The following is an 18676-nucleotide window of genomic DNA, read 5'->3' as shown; positions in this document are numbered from 1 at the left end:
CCCAGGACTGATCTCCTTTAGGATGGACTGGTTGGACCTCCTTGCAGTCCAAGGGACGCTCAAGAGTCCTCTCCAACACCACAGTTCAAAAGCATCAATTCTTTGGTGCTCAGCTTTCTTCACAGCCCAACTCTCACATCCATACATGACCACTGGAAAAACCATAGCCTTGACTAGACAGACCTTTGTTGCAAAGTAATATCTCTGCTTTTTATATTAGGGTTCTTATGAGGGTGAAATTAAATGAGTTAATATCTGTAAATCCTTTGGATAAATATTGTGTGTGTGTGTGCTTCATCATTCAGTCATGTCCAACTCTTTGCAACCCCATGGATTGTAGCCCCTCTGTCCATAGGATTCTCCAGGCAAGCATACAAGAGTCGGTAGCCATTGCCTTCTCTAGGGGATCTTCCCAACCCAGGAACTGAACGCTAGGTCTCCTGCATTGGCAGGCATATTCTTTACCATCTGAGACATCAGGGAAACCCAAATACTGTATTATAAAAATGTTTGTTAAAAAATTAAAAGCACATTTCTTTCTTTTTTTTTTTTAGAATAAAAATGTTATTTCTTTTTTTTTTTAAACTTTACAAAATTGTATTAGTTTTGCCAAATATCAAAATGAATCTGCCACAGGTATACATGTGTTCCCCATCCTGAACCCTCCTCCCTCCTCCCTCCCCATACCATCCCTCTGGGTCGTCCCAGTGCACTAGCCCCAAGCATCCAGTAAATAAAATCTATAAAATACAACAACAAAAAAAGAAATCACCAATAACCCCACTCTAGAGATAACTACATTTTGATGTTTCCTTCTGTCTTATGTATATATAAATAACATAGATAGTGCACAATTGGGATGATGCTATATTTGAAAAAAGGTTCTACATAAAGAACTTCTTTACTTAATATTATTTTATGGGCATTTCTCCATATCCTTAAAAGTCTCTGAAAATCATGTTTAGGGGCTTTACAGTGACTCATTTTATGGGCTTACCCTATCTCAGAAATCCCCCTATTATAGAGAGCTATGAGATTGTTTTCAATATTTCATTGTTTTAGTTAATGCACTGATAAATATCTTTATAAATAATTTTATCTATCTCTGACTATTTCTACTCAACTTGTCTTGAAATGATATTCTGAAGACTCCATTTCTATTGGAAGTAAATGATTCTGAATATCATCTATTAAAAATTAGTGAAGTTTTATTAAGTTATGCCTTAGCCTTTGGCTCTGCAAGTGGAAGTCATTGTTCTTTACAATCCCTTGTGTCATGGTTTCCAACTTTAATCCACTTTGTAGCGCTCCTCTAGGGTGTTTTTCTGTTGTTGGGTTCTTTTCTTATCCTGGTTTTCAGGATAAGAGGCAACTTTATTATAGGGCCAGATTATTTTTTTGCAAGAATTTATAAATCAGAATTTATCATGTTCCTATGTATGTAAATCATGAATAATCATCAAGTGACTGGCATAGTATTAATGTTAATCTAGCGACTATGGTGGAGAAGAAAATGGCACCCCACTCCAGTACTCTTGCCTGGAAAATCCCATGGATGGAGGAGCCTGGTAGGCTGAAGTCTATGGGGTCGCTGAGAGTCAGACATGACCGAGTGACTTCACTTTCACTTTTCACTTTCGTGCATTGGAGACGGAAATGGCAACCCACTCCAGTGTTCTTGCCTGGAGAATCCCAGGGACGGGAGAGCCTGGTAGGCTGCCGTTTATGGGGTTGCAGAGTTGGACACAACTGAAGCGACTTAGAAGCAGCAGCAGCAGAAGCAGGGACTATAGAGGTAAAAGAGGTTCTTGTCCTCCCAGAGTTTAATGTCTAACTGGAGAGAAATGCCTAATCCATGAAACAGTGATCAGTACAAGCCAGCCTGGGTCTCCCTGGTGGTTCAGATGGTAAAGAATCTGCCTACAATGCAGGAGACACAGGTTCAATCCCTGGGTCAGGAAGATTCCCTGGAGAAAATAATAGAAACCCACTCCAGTATTCTTGCCATTTCCTAATCCAAGGAATCCCATGGACAGAGGAGCCTGGCAGGCTACAGTCCACTGGGTCACAAAGAGTCACACAACTAAGTGACTAATGCTTTCACAAGGCAGCCTACATGGGTGAATTGTTGAACAGAGATGCAGGTAGTAAGCACTATGGTTATTTAAAGAAAGGAGAAATCAATGGTGATGTGAGTAATCATCAATGAGGTTGGCCTTGGCAATGAGAAGGGCGGGCATCAGGTGAAAATAACTACAGAAGTGAATGGCAGCTTAGTATAAAGAGCATGAATTTTTGTGTCAGACTTGGATGGGAAATCTCAACTCCACTATTTACTTTAGCAAGTGGGCTTTAACCAGTCAAACTCTGGATTTGAATCCCAGCTCTGCCACTTATAAACTGTGTGACATAGCTAATAATTTGGGCAAGCTAATAATTTCTTGATAATGCTAAATCTACCTTTGATCATGGATAACCTCAGAATAATCAGAGAACCTACCTCATAGGATCATTGTGGGGATTAAATGAGCAAATATGAAAACTGGGGCATGGAACACTTTAAGTACTCAATAGTGTTAGTTTTCATCATCAACCTATTTAAGCATCAATTTAGTCAATCACTTGTTTGTATGATGTAATAATGATTGTCAACCATAATAGATGGGGCTTCCCAGGCGGCACAGTGTTAAAGCATCCACCTGCCAGTGCAGGAGACACAAGAGATGTAGGTTCGATCCTGGGAGGGGAAGATTACCTGGAGTAGGAAATGGCAACCCACTTCAGTATTCTTGCTTGCAAAATCCATGGACAGAGGAGCCTGGCGGGCTACTGCCCATGGGATCACAAGAGTCAGACACAAATGAGCGACTGAATATGCACACACAATAGATAAATATGGGTGTTTTGAAATTGGTCAGATTTGTCATTGCAAAGGTGAACAAGAAACTGGATCTGGAGATTTTCCCCCAAATCATGGTGCACATTTTATATTTTGAAGTAGAATGCTTGCCTCTTCTTTTAAGGTCAGTTTATTGTTAATTAACAGACCATATTCACAGACCTAGGTCTCTCTCCATTCAGGCTTGAGAGCCTAAATTTTCTCTGCCAGACCTAAAGTCAGCTGCCTTTTTAAAGATCAAATTCAGCACTCGTATTAATACATCCAAATAAAAGATGTAATTAATATTCCTAAAAATGGGAATGTTAATTAAAAAAGTAACTAAAAAAAGGAGTTAATTAAAGTACCAATTAGCTAAAGAAGTATATTAGCAACACTAAAGTGGATGAAAGGATTTAGAAAAATAAAAACTCTGAGTGTGGAGGTTTTAAAATATAGATACCTATTTCAACACTCTCTCCTTCATAAGGTGGAGCCTAGTTCCCCTTTCCTGGAATGTGGACTGGACTTACATAGAATGTGGTGGAAGGGACAGTGTTTGACTTCTGAAACTTGGCCGTAGGAAACTTTGCAGCATTCTCTTTATATTTAGTATCATTCTCTTTTGGGGACTCAAGCAGTAACCTTAAGAAGCCCTATGGAGAAGCCCATGTGTTTAGAAACCAAGGTCTCCCCACCAACAGTTAGCACATACTCGCCAGCCTCGTGAGTGAGCTGTCTTGGAATTGACTCCTCCAGTCCCAGTCAGGCCTTGAAGTGCTACAGCCCCAGCCAATATCTTGATTGCAACTTTAGGGGAGGCCCTGAGCCAAAACCACATAGCTAAGCTGGTCTCAAACAATAAAAGTTTATTTTTAAGTCATTAAGTTTGGGGATAATAATTGAACATAATATAAAATGAGATACTTAATGTAATTCACTTGAGGAAAAAAACAAGTCAGATACTCATAGTTAATTAGAGGAGGGTTTTGGTAAGCAAAAATGAAAAAAATAATTAGAAAAAGTAAATATCAATCAGGAAATTGACTGGAACCAGGTCATACATTTTGGCAGGGATTATCTAGCCATCCATCAAAGCCATTTCCTCTTTTTCCTGGATATAGTGCTGGACAACATTTCTCAGACTCTTTTGCAGTTAGATGTGGCAATCAGGTTGAGTGCTAACCAACTGAAATGAAAGTCTCCATGCTGAATTTTTCCATCTGCTGGCGAAATACTGACAACCAGGGTGATCTGGGAAGTCGTATGTTGAAGATGATAGAGTCCTCATCAGCACAGTTTCCTGAATAACTGTGGAGCAGACAGCCCCCCCCCACCCCCCCGTTCGCCCCAAATCTTGCTAATGGAGGCTTTGACATCTTCACTGTAGCTTCAAAGTTCTTCTTGGGCAGTGTATTAGTGTTTTCCACAGAAACAGAACCAATAGAAGATAGATAAATAAATTGATACAGATGTAGATATTCACAAAGAGACTTATTACGAGGGATAAGCACATGTACTTACTAAGAGGCTAAGAAGTCCCACAATCTTCTGACTGTAAACTGGAGGCCCAAAAAGCTGATAATGTAGTTCCAGTCCATACCCAAAGGCCTGAGAACCAGGGGTGCCAATGTTGGGGGACAGGAGAAAATGGATGTCCCGGCATAAGTAGAGAACAAATATACCCCTCCCCTACCTTTTTTTATCCAGGCCCTCAAAGGATTGGATGATGCCCATCCACATTGATGAGGGCAATCTTTACTCAGTCTCCCCATTCAAAAGCTAATCTTTTCTAGAAACGTCAGTATAGACACATACAGAAATAATGCTTTACTTACTATCTGGGCATCATTTAGTCCAGTCAAGTTGACACATAAAATTAACCATCAGCTTCATTCAGCCACCAGATTGGGGAGTGTGCAGGAATATAAGTGTGCAGGTTCCTTAACTATTTCATCCAGGAAGTGACACACATCACTTTGCTCACATTTCATTGGTGAAAATGAGTCATTCAGCCTCACCTAAATGAAAAATACTCTGGGAAATGTAGTCCCCGTTGATCTACTGCTCTCTGGCAACAACTCTACCCAAAGGAAATGGGGTATGATCTTTGGTTGGGCTGCTCTGATCTGTCTCTCCTGCTTACACACAGAGCATACACAGCTCCCAAGAGGGAGGACTGAAAGATCCATCTAGATACTGTTTCCAGCTCCAAGTCCAAGCCCTCCAAGGTGTGCACAGAACTTCCTCATAAGACCTGGATGTCTCTTCTTAGAATCAAGAAAAGTATAAGCCAGGAAGACAAGTTATCCCTCATATACAATATACAATGATGGTAGCAGGGACACGGTAACCACATGATAATCATATTATGGGTCCACAGAAACGCTGAAACTCTGTCAGGCATTATATAGTCCTTTTGTCCTTAGTGAAGTCGCTCAGTCGTGTCCGACTCTTTGGGACCCCATGGACTGTAGACCACCAGGCTCCTCTGTCCATGGGATTTTCCAGGCAAGAATATGGGAGTGGGTTGCCATTTCCTTCTCCAGGAGATCTTCCCGACCCAGGGATTGAACCCGGGTCTCCCACATTAAAGGCAGACGCTTTACCGTCTGAGCCACCAGGGAAGATGGGGATGGTAAATTCTTTGATTAGGCTCTGTTCTGATTTCTGGAAGAAATTCACTTATCCACCATTCCCGAAAGCCCCTGTTCAAGCCTCCAGGAGTTTGTTTCTTCCTTGCCATCTCTGGCCACATCTAAAATGGATTTTCAGGAGTATGCCCTCCTTAGGGCCTGTACAAATTTTCAGGCCTGCTTCCTGCTAGTACAAGTATCGGGGCCCAAGTGTTGTTATAAAGGCTCACATATTTAAGGGCTTCTTTGGCAATAAAATTCCTTCAGCAAATTAGGCTTCTGTACTACTTGTTTCCATCAGTTTCATGTACCATTAACTAAACTCAAAATTTTCCTACTTCCAGCCTGAATCATTTGCTGGGTTCTCAATCCCAGCTTCTCTTTCTCAGCTTAATGATGGCTCTTGAGATTAGCCAAAATAGCTATGTCCTTAATATAATCTCTGACATAAGGCTGTGTTGTTAACGAAACTTTTTCTCTCGAAGTCTTTCTCAGCCTCATCTATTACTGTTTAAAATCTAGCATCCGTCTCTCCCAATCCCCTTTTATTCTGCTTGTAATCAAATCCTGGCTTTGCCCTCTTCCTTCTCTGGTGTCCCTGATTTCTCTGCTATGGATCACTTAGCAGCAGGGGGCATAGCTGACTATGCCATTTAAATATCAAGGGAAAATAAAGTTTAATTTTTGGCAATTGTTCTTAACGTTCTTAATTGCTCTTAATATCATCTGTATTCCAGAGCAGTTAATTTTCCTAATTTGGCAGATTGTGAGTAATTCAAATAAAATTCAAAGATAAATTCAATATAAGCACACATACACTCAGCTCTGGATGAATGGCAGTGAGGAACAGCCTTTTGCCAGAGTGCTCACTGAATAGAATCGTTTAAGTTTTAACATTATGAATGTAAAAAATATATATATTTTTCAACCAAATAAAAGGATTTTTTTGAACTTTCCTACGGCATAACTCTTCTTTTCAAAGAGATATCTGAGTTTTCTGCCACATAGCATGTGATGGTTATAACTATTCACAATTAAGCTAAAGACAGTTCTCCAGACTGATTTTCTGTCTCTTGAAGGGAAATATGATTTGCTTTCTCAGACATATCTATGATGGTGAAATGTTAAAAGACCTGCAAATGAATGGTTTCCACATAGTTGATGATTATGGTAAAGGAAGAAAGAGGAGAGAAAAATAAGAGGAGGGGGCTAAGTAGAGGAAAAAGAGGAGAAGGGAAAAAGGAAAAGGAGAAGAAAGAAGAGGAGGAGATTATTTATGATCCTGATGACCCAATACAGTAGTTTGTCAGCAGCTCATGATCATGATTCCCAAGTACTTCCAAAAACCCAGGTTCTGCTGTTACAAAGCAGCGCACATAAGATACTGTGGATCCAATGAGAGAATACCTAACAGGATTCTCTCTCGGACTTTGTCTGATTTACCTTGTTTCATTCAGTTCAGTTCAGTCGCTCAGTCGTGTCCGACTCCTTGCGACTCCATGAATCACAGCACGCCAGGCCTCCATGTTCATCACCAACTCCCGGGGTTCACCCAAACTCACGTCCATCCAGTCGGTGATGCCATCCAGCCATCTCATCCTCTGTCATCCCCTTCTCCTCCTGCCCCCAATCCCTCCCAGCATCAGGGTCTTTTCCAATGAGTCAACTCTTCGCATGATGTGGCCACCATGAGAAGGTGGCCTCTTAGCATGCTGAAGTTTCAGTTTCAGCATCAGTCCTTCCAATGAATACCCAGGACTGAGCTCCTTTAGGATGGACTGGTTGGATCTCCTTGCAGTCCAAGGGACTCTCAAGAGTCATCTCCAACACCACAGTTCAAAAGCATCAATTCTTCGGCGCTCAGCTTTCTTCACAGTCCAACTCTCACATCCATACATGACCACTGGAAAAACCATAGCCTTGACTAGATGGACCTTTGTTGGCAAAGTAATATCTTTGCTTCTAGGTTTATTTGATATCTCTAAGTTTCATTAGAGCCCTGCAAAGCGAACAGTTTATACCTATTTTACAGATGAAAATGGCTCAGATGTGTGCCATTTCAGAGCACATACTAGAAATGCATTTCCTACCATAAGTGGGTCTATGTAGCTAGTCCTGGCTAACAAGTTGTGAGGAGATAACAATGTCTGTTTGAGACCTTTCTGACCCTCTTTTTCCCTCTGAGTGCACAATCAGCAACATTTGAAAGGTATCAGACTGGGTCCCTGGGAGGCTCCCTGCTGACCTCTGAGGGTCAGGCAGCAAGAGACCATGGAGTTATATGGCACCATTGTGCAGCTCATTCTGAATGACAGAGGTGGTTAACCAAAAAAAAGGTCTTCTAGCAAAAAATATGTATGAAAAAGCACTAGATTTTCTTCTTTTATAGTAGATAAGAATCTGGATCCACTTGGTTTCAAACGAGTGGAGCAATAAATGGGGCCTCACTTCAAATTGTCCCTTTAGGATTCTCAACCTTGACAGCACTTACATATAGTAAGGATAAAATTCCACTTCATTACATACATTATCTATCTCTCAAATGAAAATGGAGATCAAAATTACATTAAAAATGATTAAGAGCAGGGCATGAGCTTATCCAATATTTGTTTCTCACCTCAAAGCTTTCTATATTTCTCAATGAGTATATTTAAAATATTTATTCCTGTATTTTTTCCACATTGTGCAATTCATACTCTAAGTTCAATACTGAATAATTTGGAGAAACCCAAATAGCTATTCATAGACTATTTCACACAAAGTAGAAAAAAATAAGGCATAGTTTACATTGTTCAATGATACGGTACCAAAAAGAATGTTCTACTTGAATCAAGGATAAATATTACTTTTAATTTTTTTACTGATAATTTCAAATGTAATTTGAAAAGAAAAAATCAACATTACATATTCAGATTTAAATAAAAGTTAACACACACAATAAAACATCTTAATAGTTTTATTTTAAAATGATAATGACATACTTACTATTAACATATACAGCATCAAATGCTCTAATAAAAAGTCTAGAACCTGAATAACTTCCCTTTTTATAATATAAAAAACACATAATCAACATTAAATTATTTTTCTTGTTTGGCAAGTAAGTAAAATGAAAAGCACGATGAGAACCATAAACTCTCAGTACACTGTATAGTAATAACTGTCTTTGCTTTCTGGTATGACATTTATTCGGAGTCTGGCAAGGAAGCGTGAAGATGGCAGTGGGAAAATAAGGCTGGCTCTTCCTGAAACACAGGAAAACTGCTAAAATGAAGCAAAGGAAAATACTGTCTGCTACCCACATTTCCTTAAAATAAAATAATAATTATGGTAAAATAATTTCTAAATATGCCATGCTTTTGTAAGGCTAAAATTGAGAGGGTAAAAAAAGTCACTTAAACATCTGCAGGAAGCTAAATAACCAAAAAAACAAATAAGCAAGAATCCATATAATTATGGCATCTCATTCTGAGGTTGATTCCAACTTCTTCATTCATGATGTGTGAAAGACTTCTCTTGTCCTTAAAGTTAACATTAGGCATGCCAAGTTTCCCATAAGAAAATTATTCTAATAATAGCTTTAAATATTACAGTTTTATAATTATAAATATTCTCCTAATAAATACATAGACTTGAGTGTACATAAACTTGCATACTAAAAACAGAAAAAATGGAGAGGTATGCTCTTAAGGGTAACCCATGGATTTTTGAAATCAATTTTTCATATTTCAAATAGCATCTTACTTTTTACATTGCTACTGCACGAGTCAGGTAAATTACTTCCCAAGACTTATGCCCATACGAGTTGGAAGGAAATACTACAGAAAACTACAGACCATAAAATTGTATAGCTGAAAATCAGCTAAAAGATGAAGTGTTAATTCTCTTTACAAAGCATTTTATACTGAGAAAAGCCAGTTAGACTTCCTTATAATTCTTTTTTATTATAGTCATTCTTTATGCCCCATTCTGGAAAAGGTTAAACCCCAATACAGAGAACTGTAAGGCTCTTATTACTTTGTCACAGTGGAATCTAGTTGGTGGTATTAAATCTTGCTCAACAGGTGAACCATTGATGAAGGCTGTGAGTCTCTTTAGTCAGACCACGTTTTTGTGGTAGCAGTTATTGCTGCAATGCAATACAAGCTTCAGACTGAAAAACCTTCTCCTAACAGATCTATAGAACATTTTTCTTTAACTTTATATGAATAATAAAGGTTTTGCATGTGCCTATCATTGCACATGTGAAAGATGAAGGATAAAATGTCCAAAGGGTCCTGCCTAGAATTTTGTTACAATGAAGTAACAAAAAGTAGAACCACTTGGATTCAGACCTTTAATTCCAATATTCAACTGACATAATTCTCACTCACTCACTTATCCTTATACCCGGCAGCAAACAGAAGGCACAAATGAACTTGGCAGGGCAGTCTCTGTCTAAACTGGCACATCGAAGGATATGTGCCTGTACTGGGCACATATAAGTGTGGGAGGAATGGACTCGGGTGTTTTCAGGCAGACAGTAAAGCATGTGATATTGATATCAATGCAAGTAGCCAGGCAGTAGAGCATCAAGAAGCATGGCAATTTTGTGGGTAAAAGTACCCACAGCCACCAAGAATTTCATGGTTCCACGTAGTCCTGTAATCCTCTAAACTATGAATCGGCTATGAAATGGGAGCCTGGAGAAAAAGACATTCTTCTTATGAAAGATCCAGTACATCATATGACATGGAGCTCCAGATGGCTGAAAAGGACACACAAGACTGCAAAGAAATCACTTCAGCTCTGCCAAAACAGTTTAAGGTGCTCTGAAAAGGAACAGTTTTTATTAAAGTCATTAAGACAGTTAAACTGGCCATTAGCAGCCTGTAGATCCCAGCAGTAATGGAGAAAAGCAGCTCTCTTGCTGGTACTCACCCCTTCAGGCCTCCATGCTGAACAATGAGTTGCCTTCTTTTAAGATTAGGAAGGTGAATCTAGTTTTCTGAAACGTGGTAAAAAATCAAAGATCTAAACTATGGACCTCTGAAAAAGTAGTTTTACTTGTCTAGGTCTAGCAATAAAAACTCTCAGAGGTAACAACCAGCACCGTGTTAAAGAGACAGGTGTAGGGTCACAAACTTCCATGAAGAATGCAAGACCCACACCATAGCTATGTTCTGTTCACTATCTGTAACAGTATAACCTGATCTTGCCAAAGTACTTCTAAATAAATATATTTAGAGCCCCAAACCCTCTTTATCAGATTGGAAACAATGTCTAAAGTTCAGGGTCTTTTGTTACCTGTTGTTACCATCACTTAAAATTCAATTAATCTTCGTCTTGAATTCAGACACTGACAGTATAAACTAGAGCTACACAGCTGAACACCTGGAGAAATCATAACTGATGAAGGCGGTTATCTGAGTCATGTTAACACAGCCCTAGAGACACCCAGATGATGTTCTGAATTGCTTCCTTTTGGTATAATGGTCTGCCCTCATATAAGGAGAAGGTAAAAGAGATATGTCCCATATATGAGCAGATTTAAATAGTGGTAAAATAAGTTACCATATATGTGCACGTGTTCATGCTGTCACTTCAATCATGTCTGACTCTGCAACTTTTTGCAACTCTATGGACTGTAGTCTACCTTATACTTACTATATTTCAATTTTAAAATTTTAAGGATAAAAGGAAGAAACATACTCTGATTTAAGTCTTTTTTCCCTGAATATTTTTTCCTAATTGGGATATAAACATGTAGGGCTTCCCTAGTGACTCAGATGGTAAAGAATCTGTCTGCAATGCAGGAGATCTGGGTTCAATCCCTGGGTCAGGAAGATCCCTTGGGGAAGGAAATGGCTATTCACTCCAGTATTCTTGCCTGGAAAATCCCATGGACAGAGGAGCCTGGCAGGCTACAGTCCACAGGGTTGCAAAGAGTCAGACACAAATGAGCAACTAAGCGTGTGTGTGTGTGTGTGTGTGTGTGTGTGTGTAGGAATACATATCTTGTAGATCACATTGGAACTATATACAATTTGGTAGCACTACAAGAATCATAAAATACTTCCAAATGAAAAGCTTTGTCTTTGTTCCTTTATCACAAGCTTTACAGAACTGAAAACATTTTCTCACATTTGAATCTCAAATTTGTCTTCCTTCACAACCTGAAATTCAGGCTGCTCATTAATTGTTTAAGTCTGCAATTTGACTAATTTGACTAATCTTGATTCATCAATAAATAAAAAACAAGCTCAGAGGATGCCAATTAGTGTCTATGAATAAACATGTATTTTGTACAGTATACTTTTTAAAAAATAACACACAGCTCAGACCTACTAACTCAGCCAAAGAGATCATTCCCTTGTTGCCTCAACATCATGCATTGTAGATCCTCAAGCAGGCTAGAATCTGACAATTTGGATTATATATAAACCTTGAGGATAAGAAATTTATACTGTTGGGAAAAGCTGGCATCAACACAGGAGAGTCACAATAAAACAAAGTTTCTTCAAAAAGCACAGAGAACCAGCTATAGAAAACAGAAATCATGTCTGTATTATCCCAATTATTTCCAAATCAGTAATGGTCTCTTATTAAGGATAAGGTAATCCAGTTACATCTAGCTTCTTCTGAGATCCATATAATTTACCATTTTAACATAATAATTCTTTCACACATCTGTCCTATTTTTATTATTCTCTGATCTTCTCTTCTGCATTTCACTTTAACCCTTACCAACACAGTGTACCCAATTCACCAAATCAACCTGACACCCACAAGAGCTCATTCACATAAATATCCTGACTCACACACTCTGCCAGCCAGAGTCACCCACATACTCCACAGTCTTCAATAACAACAAAAACTTCAGACATTAGAATCAGGCTTTAGAATCTGCTCTCCACCCTGATTCCCAGCTCTAGTCCTCTTTAAGAATGACTCAAACAACCCTGGTAACACAGTAACTGAAACTACTCTTGAAGTGGGAGGTGGAAAACACCTCCAAGAAGAGCTGTAAAATGCAAGATATTTCTGAGGCTGCATTCTCCATCGCCTTCTTGAACTATAACCCACAGAGACACTGAGTTAGCAGGGATTCTGGGTGTGTGTTTTGCAAAGTGGTTACTGTTTCGCTTATGGTGCTTCTAATAAAGTAAGTCTGAATTTATAAGGCAAGATCTCACAGGTATGAGAGCCTGGGTATAAGGTGCTCAGAATGATGCCTTAGACGATTGTTGCTGTTGCTAAGTCGCTTCAGTCGTGTCCGACTCTGTGCGACCCCAAAGACGGCAGCCCACCAGGCTCCCCCGTCCCTGGAATTCTCCAGGCAAGAACACGAGTGGGTTGCCATTTCCTTCTCCAATGCATGAAAGTGAAAAGTGAAAGTGAAGTCGCTCAGTCGTGTCCGACACTAGTGACCCCATGGACGGCAGCCCACCAGGCTCCTCCCGTCCACGGGATTTTCCAGGCAAAATTGTTAGCAGGAAGTAAATTCGGGTGAGAAGTACAATTCCCACAGATTCAGTGTGTTCAGTCTCTCTCGTCTCATTTTAGTTTTTTATTTTTTGGCTGTGAGCTTAAGGACTGCTGCCATCCTGGGGCAACGACTTGTTGCTTGACCTGGAACAAGTGATACCAGTTTCTAGGCCCAGTCCCCACGAGTCTAGCTGCACGTGTATTGGAGGTTTTCTCCAAACAACCACGACCTGGGAGTGTGCCTGAGCCGGTTATGACTCAACCTGCCTAGATGTGTAGGTATCTGGAAATAGGATAAAAACCTCTTATGCTTACCTCTCTGGGGTGAGAACCAAGAAAGACTTCAGCATGTGTAATATATATGATGGCTAAATCACAAACAGAAAATGAGGTTTATATCAGCAATTAATTTTACTTATCTAGAAAACGGGCATGTGACACTGGCTAATATCTGGCACTACCATTCTGGGTTAAATTCAGATTGGCTGATTTATATAATTTTATTAGAAAGTTTATTCTAATGACTTAATTACCACTTTTGAGTACAGGAATAATTTTGAAAATAACATATGTATTTTTGCATTTTTTAATAATCAGTATCTTCAAGCTTCAAAATATTCAAATTCAAAACCCCATATTTTAATGTTTAGCCAAATTACAGAAAGAATAAGTTGAGTAAGAAAATGGATAAGCACCTTTGAGAATTAAATGTAAGCCTTATGTGATTAGTGCTTACATTCTTTTTCACAAAACAGGTTACGAATTGGTTCTATACCTTCTAGTGTCTAAAGAAAAACATCCCGTATCATGTAAAAGAAATCATTTGAACACTGAATTGTTAGAAATATTTTGCTATAGAAGTATTAATAGAAGAAGCAGGTGGCCATTACAGATTAGTCTCAGCTCTTTAGAAGGACCAGTGGAGCTGGCTGTGGTTTCTTAATGCGTCTTACATGGCTTTTCTTTTAAATAAAAAATACAAGAGCAAAAACTCTCACTGGCTGTTGGTTTGGGAAACAAACTTTTCTTGCCAGGCAAATAAACTGCACTAGTAATTTTAAGAAATGTGTTTTGCTTTGTTTCGTTCATATAAAATACCAAGGCAGACTCTCAAGAAGTTCACAACCAGAATTAACTCTGTACAGCGAGAGCATCTTCCTCCACCAGCGACAGTTCCAGGGTGTTTTCGTTAGTGCTTGTTTTCATCCTGAAGTTGAAGGAACCGTAGAGTTTGGCAGACTCTTTAGAGGAGGCAAACCTGTCACGACGGTATAGCTCCCCCTTCCACATGGACATCATCAGCAAGCAGGACAGAACAACCCCCCCAAGCGTGAGCAGGCAGAGTCCGGCAATCACACAGCGGTCCAGGTGAGCCCCCAGCCTCGCGCTCTCCTTCTCCAGGCGTTCCATCTCCCGGGCCGCCACAGTGTTGGGATCCACAGTCACATCCCGTGGGACAATGTACGAGATGATCACCAGCAAGATGCCAGTGACCAAGAACAAGATGGCGCTTATGAAACCATAGTCTACTGACTTCCCTGAAGAGGTGGCTTCCGAGCTGGCATCATCTTCATCTTCGGAAATCAGGGATATGGCAGACTCGTGGGACCACTCATTTGGATTTCCCCAGCCGAGGTCTCCCAGGTGATCACTCCCTTTTGCTGAAGGGGAGCGCCTGTTTCTTTGCTCCAGGTTGACATTCTCGTCCACGTAGGTAAAAGAGGTTTCTAATTCCTGGCTGCAGCAGTTGCAGACTTTCTGTTCTGCTGTTATCTGGTTGTTCCCTGAGTTGAGAGGTCCTGGTGGCAGCGAGTCTGTGTGAATAGCACTGTCTTGCAGGGAGGGGGAAGGGGATGCTGGGGAAGGGCTAAGTTTACATGCTTCCATCTCCAATGCTCTTGGCTTCGAGGTACAACGTCTCTGGCAGCAGAGAGCAGCTCTGGTGGCTGCTGCATCTGCCTGGTCCCCGGGAGGCCCTCTTGAACTCCAGTCAGCAGCATCACACGGGGCTGCCTGGCTGCTCTTCTTAACAAGGTAGTGGAGCTCCATTCGAGCTAGTCAGACATTCCCCAGCAGCTTCCAGAGAGTCTGCCAATAGCAATACAGTTAGATAAGAATCCACCAGGAGCTAAGACCGGACCACCAGGAGTACTGCTCCTGAGGCCCTCTTCTCCTTTGTAGCTACAGGTTTTGACACTTTAGCCCCAATTCCCCCTAAAATAGGTAAGAGAAAGGAGAAGCTACCTAGTGGCGGGAAAGTGTGAAAAGGGCAAAACTTAAGTCAGGGTAAAAAGGAACATGGAGGAAGTGGCAGTGTCTGGGAAGAAAGCATTGCCGTCACCAAGCCAAATTTATCCAAGGATCACACATTTCAGTGACAGGATCCCTCAAACGAGAAGGCAGGTTTCCTGCACAGAGATACAAATGAGAAAAGCAGGACCTTTTTCGGCGAGCTGCTGATTTTCTGAAGAACTTGGGGAAGCACAGACTTCTCAATAATTCAGTTAAATTGTAAGTGTTTACACTCTCTGTAGTTCAGAACAGATGCTAATACAGATTAGCATCGTTAGAGCATCACCATGGGTGAACCAATCAATATGTCACCAGCAGTTGGGCTCTACTGGAGCTCGGTATTTTGACTGGGTGGCTCTGAAGTGGGTGAAAGATGGCTGGCTTGATTAAGCCATGCTTCTAACGGTACACTTTGTACACCCAGAGACCCTAATCACACAGCCCTGTTCATTGTGATTCCATTCTCAGCTTACTGCTACACAATGGCAGCATGTTCTAGACCCAAAAATACGTAGACACACACCTCATAGGGTGATCTCTGAAAAATACAATGAGCTAGCCCACTCGTACACACACACACACACACACACACACACACACAGGGTTGCCTGCTTCAGGTAAAGGTCCGCTACCCATGCACTCCAGGTCTGAGTGAGTATGAGTTCCTCTCCCTCTGCACGCTTTGCTAACAAATGTGTACAGGACATCAACCATCTAGGAAGTTTTCACAAACCCCAGTCTAGAAATAAACTGACAATAAAATACAAATCATAAACCCACAGAGTCACAGTTCTGTTGAGGCCAATAGGGGAGAAACTATTTCCAGGGTTACCTCTGGAACTTTGCCCTACCTCACCACAGCAAGGCACCTTCATGGGAGAAAATTTTGCGTTGAGTATAAAACCATTTGCCTGTCCTTTTCTGCCTCTGCCATCTTTCTGAGGAATAAAAATTTACTTTCTACTATCAGAAAGTACAGAGGTTTCAAGTAAAGTCCCTTTTATTTTGCTTCCTAGTCCAGAATAATAACAGATTTAACTCATGTCTTAGAGGTTTATTATGCTTCAAAATCCACAGCTCCAACGGCTGGTAACCTACCCAGAAACGCAGGTAAGGTGAAGCAGAAATCCACCTGGCAACTCATTTAAAATATGAGAGGGGAAATCCACATGTTTTATGCTCTACATTAGCGTTTGTTTAAAACACACACACACACACACACACACACACACACACACTTCTCCTATTATCGGAGTTTCTTTGCAGCTAAAACAGGAAAACAAACAAAAAATCAGATTCAGGAAAACCACAACTGAACCAGAGCTTTCCTTTAGTAAGTGCATAGACACCCCCTCCCCTCACCCCCACCCTTCACTGCGGGGTCCCTCAGTGAAGGAAGCAATGGTAACGGGTTTGATCGATTACTGAAATGAGAAATCTCGCAGTTCCCTCAAACATTAGGTGCGCTGATTAACCTCTGGCACAATTAGCCCATCAAATTGGATTACTTTAGATAAAAATCGGCAGAGCCCCTTATGGGACTTCCAATTTATAACAAAGAGAGGGAGAGAGAAATCTCCACTTAATTCCCTTCTTCTGCCTCTATCTCTTAAAAGAGAGACTCCGCTTGTTCCATCGGAACAAGCTGCACAGTCGATTTCCTTTGCAGCTCGGTAATCCGGGGCTTCCATTCTCAGGGGAGAATGGATAATCCCAGGGGACCAGCCAAAGGCTCTTTCCTTCAGCCTCCTCCCTCTCTCCTCTCTGGTTTAAGAGCGCGGTTAATAAAACTGCACCCGCAGAACGCGGAGACAGCACTTTCCCTCGTCCGTCCGCAGCAATTAAGAGCATTAATATCTGCATGAGAACTAACTGACACGGGCGAGGCTGGTCTAGGGAGGCGACCTCGGGATCCGTCCTGCGCGCGCTGTGCTGTAAGGGCGCGCCGCAAGCACCGGGCAGCGATCGATGTTCCCCACGGACTCAATCAACCCATTCCGGGTGAGCTCCGCGTCCGCCGTGGTGCCCTGAGTTGGGATGCGTTCGCCAAATACCCAAAGGCTAGGCAGGCACCTTAGGCAGGGACGAGGGACGCGCTCCCCAGCTCCGCCAGGCTCTCGGGGTCTCTTGCGCGCTCCAGCGCCTCCTCCCCGTTCCACTCGCCGCCACTCACCTCCTGCCTTGGCCACCCAGTGAGCCTGGAGCACCGCGCGCTAGTCCCTGAGCCGCTCCTCGGGAAAGTACCCCGCTCACCAGCCGCAGCACTTGTAGCCTCTGCGCGCCGCCCGCTTCGTGGGGTGGGCTGCGCCTGCGGAGCCCGCGGGGCGGGGCTGGGCGGGGCTCTCCCTCTTGCTGAGCATCCCGGGAGATGTAGTCTGGGTCGGCCGCCCGGCCTCCCTCCTCTCTCTCTCCTCTCTTTCTCCTCTCTCTCGCTGAAATCACTGGCTCCTAAACTCAAACCAAAGGCTCCTAAACTCAGAGTAAGGTCCTCTATTCTCCGTGTTATGACGGAATATTTGAGTATTCTGGGTGTATATTTAGTTACAACTGTGTGCCAGGCAGTATGCATATTTAGTTTTGTTTAAGTGAAAGTGAAGTCGCTCAGTCGTGTCCGACTCTTTGCGACCCCGTGGACTGTAGCCTACCAGGTTCCTCCGTCCATGGGATTCTCCAGGCAAGAATCCTGGAGTGGGTTACCATTTCCTTCTCCAGGGGATCTTCCCGACCCAGGAATCAAACCCTGGTCTCCCGCATTGGAGGCAGACGCTTTAACCTTTGAGCCACCGTCATAACAAATCCTCCAAGATTTTATTAATTCTCATTTTACAAATGAAAAAAGAGGCTCAGAGGAATTAATACCTCATCCAGGGTAAAAAAGACAATAAACGATCTCTAATATTGTGCTCAAAAATCTGTTTCCAAAGTCATTGCCTTGCCCACAAAATCTGGAGAAATGTGACCATTGAAGGCAAGGAATTGTCCTGTTGATTTCTGCTTCTCCTGGGCCTAGCAGAGTGTCTAAATAATCAGTTCTGTTCAGTCGCTCAGGCTTGGACTGCGACCCCATGGACTGCAGCACACCAGGCTTCCCTGTCCATCACCAACTCCTGGAGTTTACTCAAATTCATGTCCATCCAGTTGGTGATGCCATCCGACCATCTCATCCTCTGTCCTCACCTTCTCCTCCCGCCTTCATTCTTTCCCAGCCTCGGGGTCTTTTCTAGTGAGTCAGTTCTGTAGCCAAAGTATTGGAGTTTCAGCTTCAGCAGCAGTCCTTCCAATGAATATTCAGGACTGATTTCCTTTAGAATAGACTGGTTGTATCTCCTTGCTGTCCAAGGGACTCTCAAGAGTATTCTCCAACACCACAGTTCAAAAGCATCAATTCTTCAGCGCTCAGCTT

General features: G+C 41.7%; 1 protein-coding gene and 1 long non-coding RNA gene across 2 annotated transcripts in view; one reads left to right on the top strand and one right to left on the bottom strand.

Moving 5' to 3' along the window:
- Positions 1 to 18676, top strand: part of LOC133260621 (uncharacterized) — a 305372-nt gene that overhangs the window by 166511 nt on the left and 120185 nt on the right. The gene's annotated exons all lie outside the window — the stretch shown is intronic.
- Positions 8453 to 17710, bottom strand: TMEM74 (transmembrane protein 74). The gene is made up of 2 exons (XM_061439135.1): positions 17447 to 17710; positions 8453 to 15069 (listed from the first exon to the last, which is right to left on the bottom strand). Exon 2 carries the CDS (start codon positions 15028 to 15030, stop codon positions 14113 to 14115), a length of 918 nt encoding a protein of 305 aa, XP_061295119.1. The 5' UTR covers positions 15031 to 15069; positions 17447 to 17710; the 3' UTR covers positions 8453 to 14112.

This window comes from Bos javanicus, chromosome 14, assembly GCF_032452875.1.
Source record: "Bos javanicus breed banteng chromosome 14, ARS-OSU_banteng_1.0, whole genome shotgun sequence".
In the NCBI taxonomy this organism is placed as follows: Eukaryota; Metazoa; Chordata; class Mammalia; order Artiodactyla; family Bovidae; genus Bos; species Bos javanicus.
Note: the sequence above shows the minus strand (reverse complement) of the source record. Positions and strands in the feature narration are given on the sequence as shown.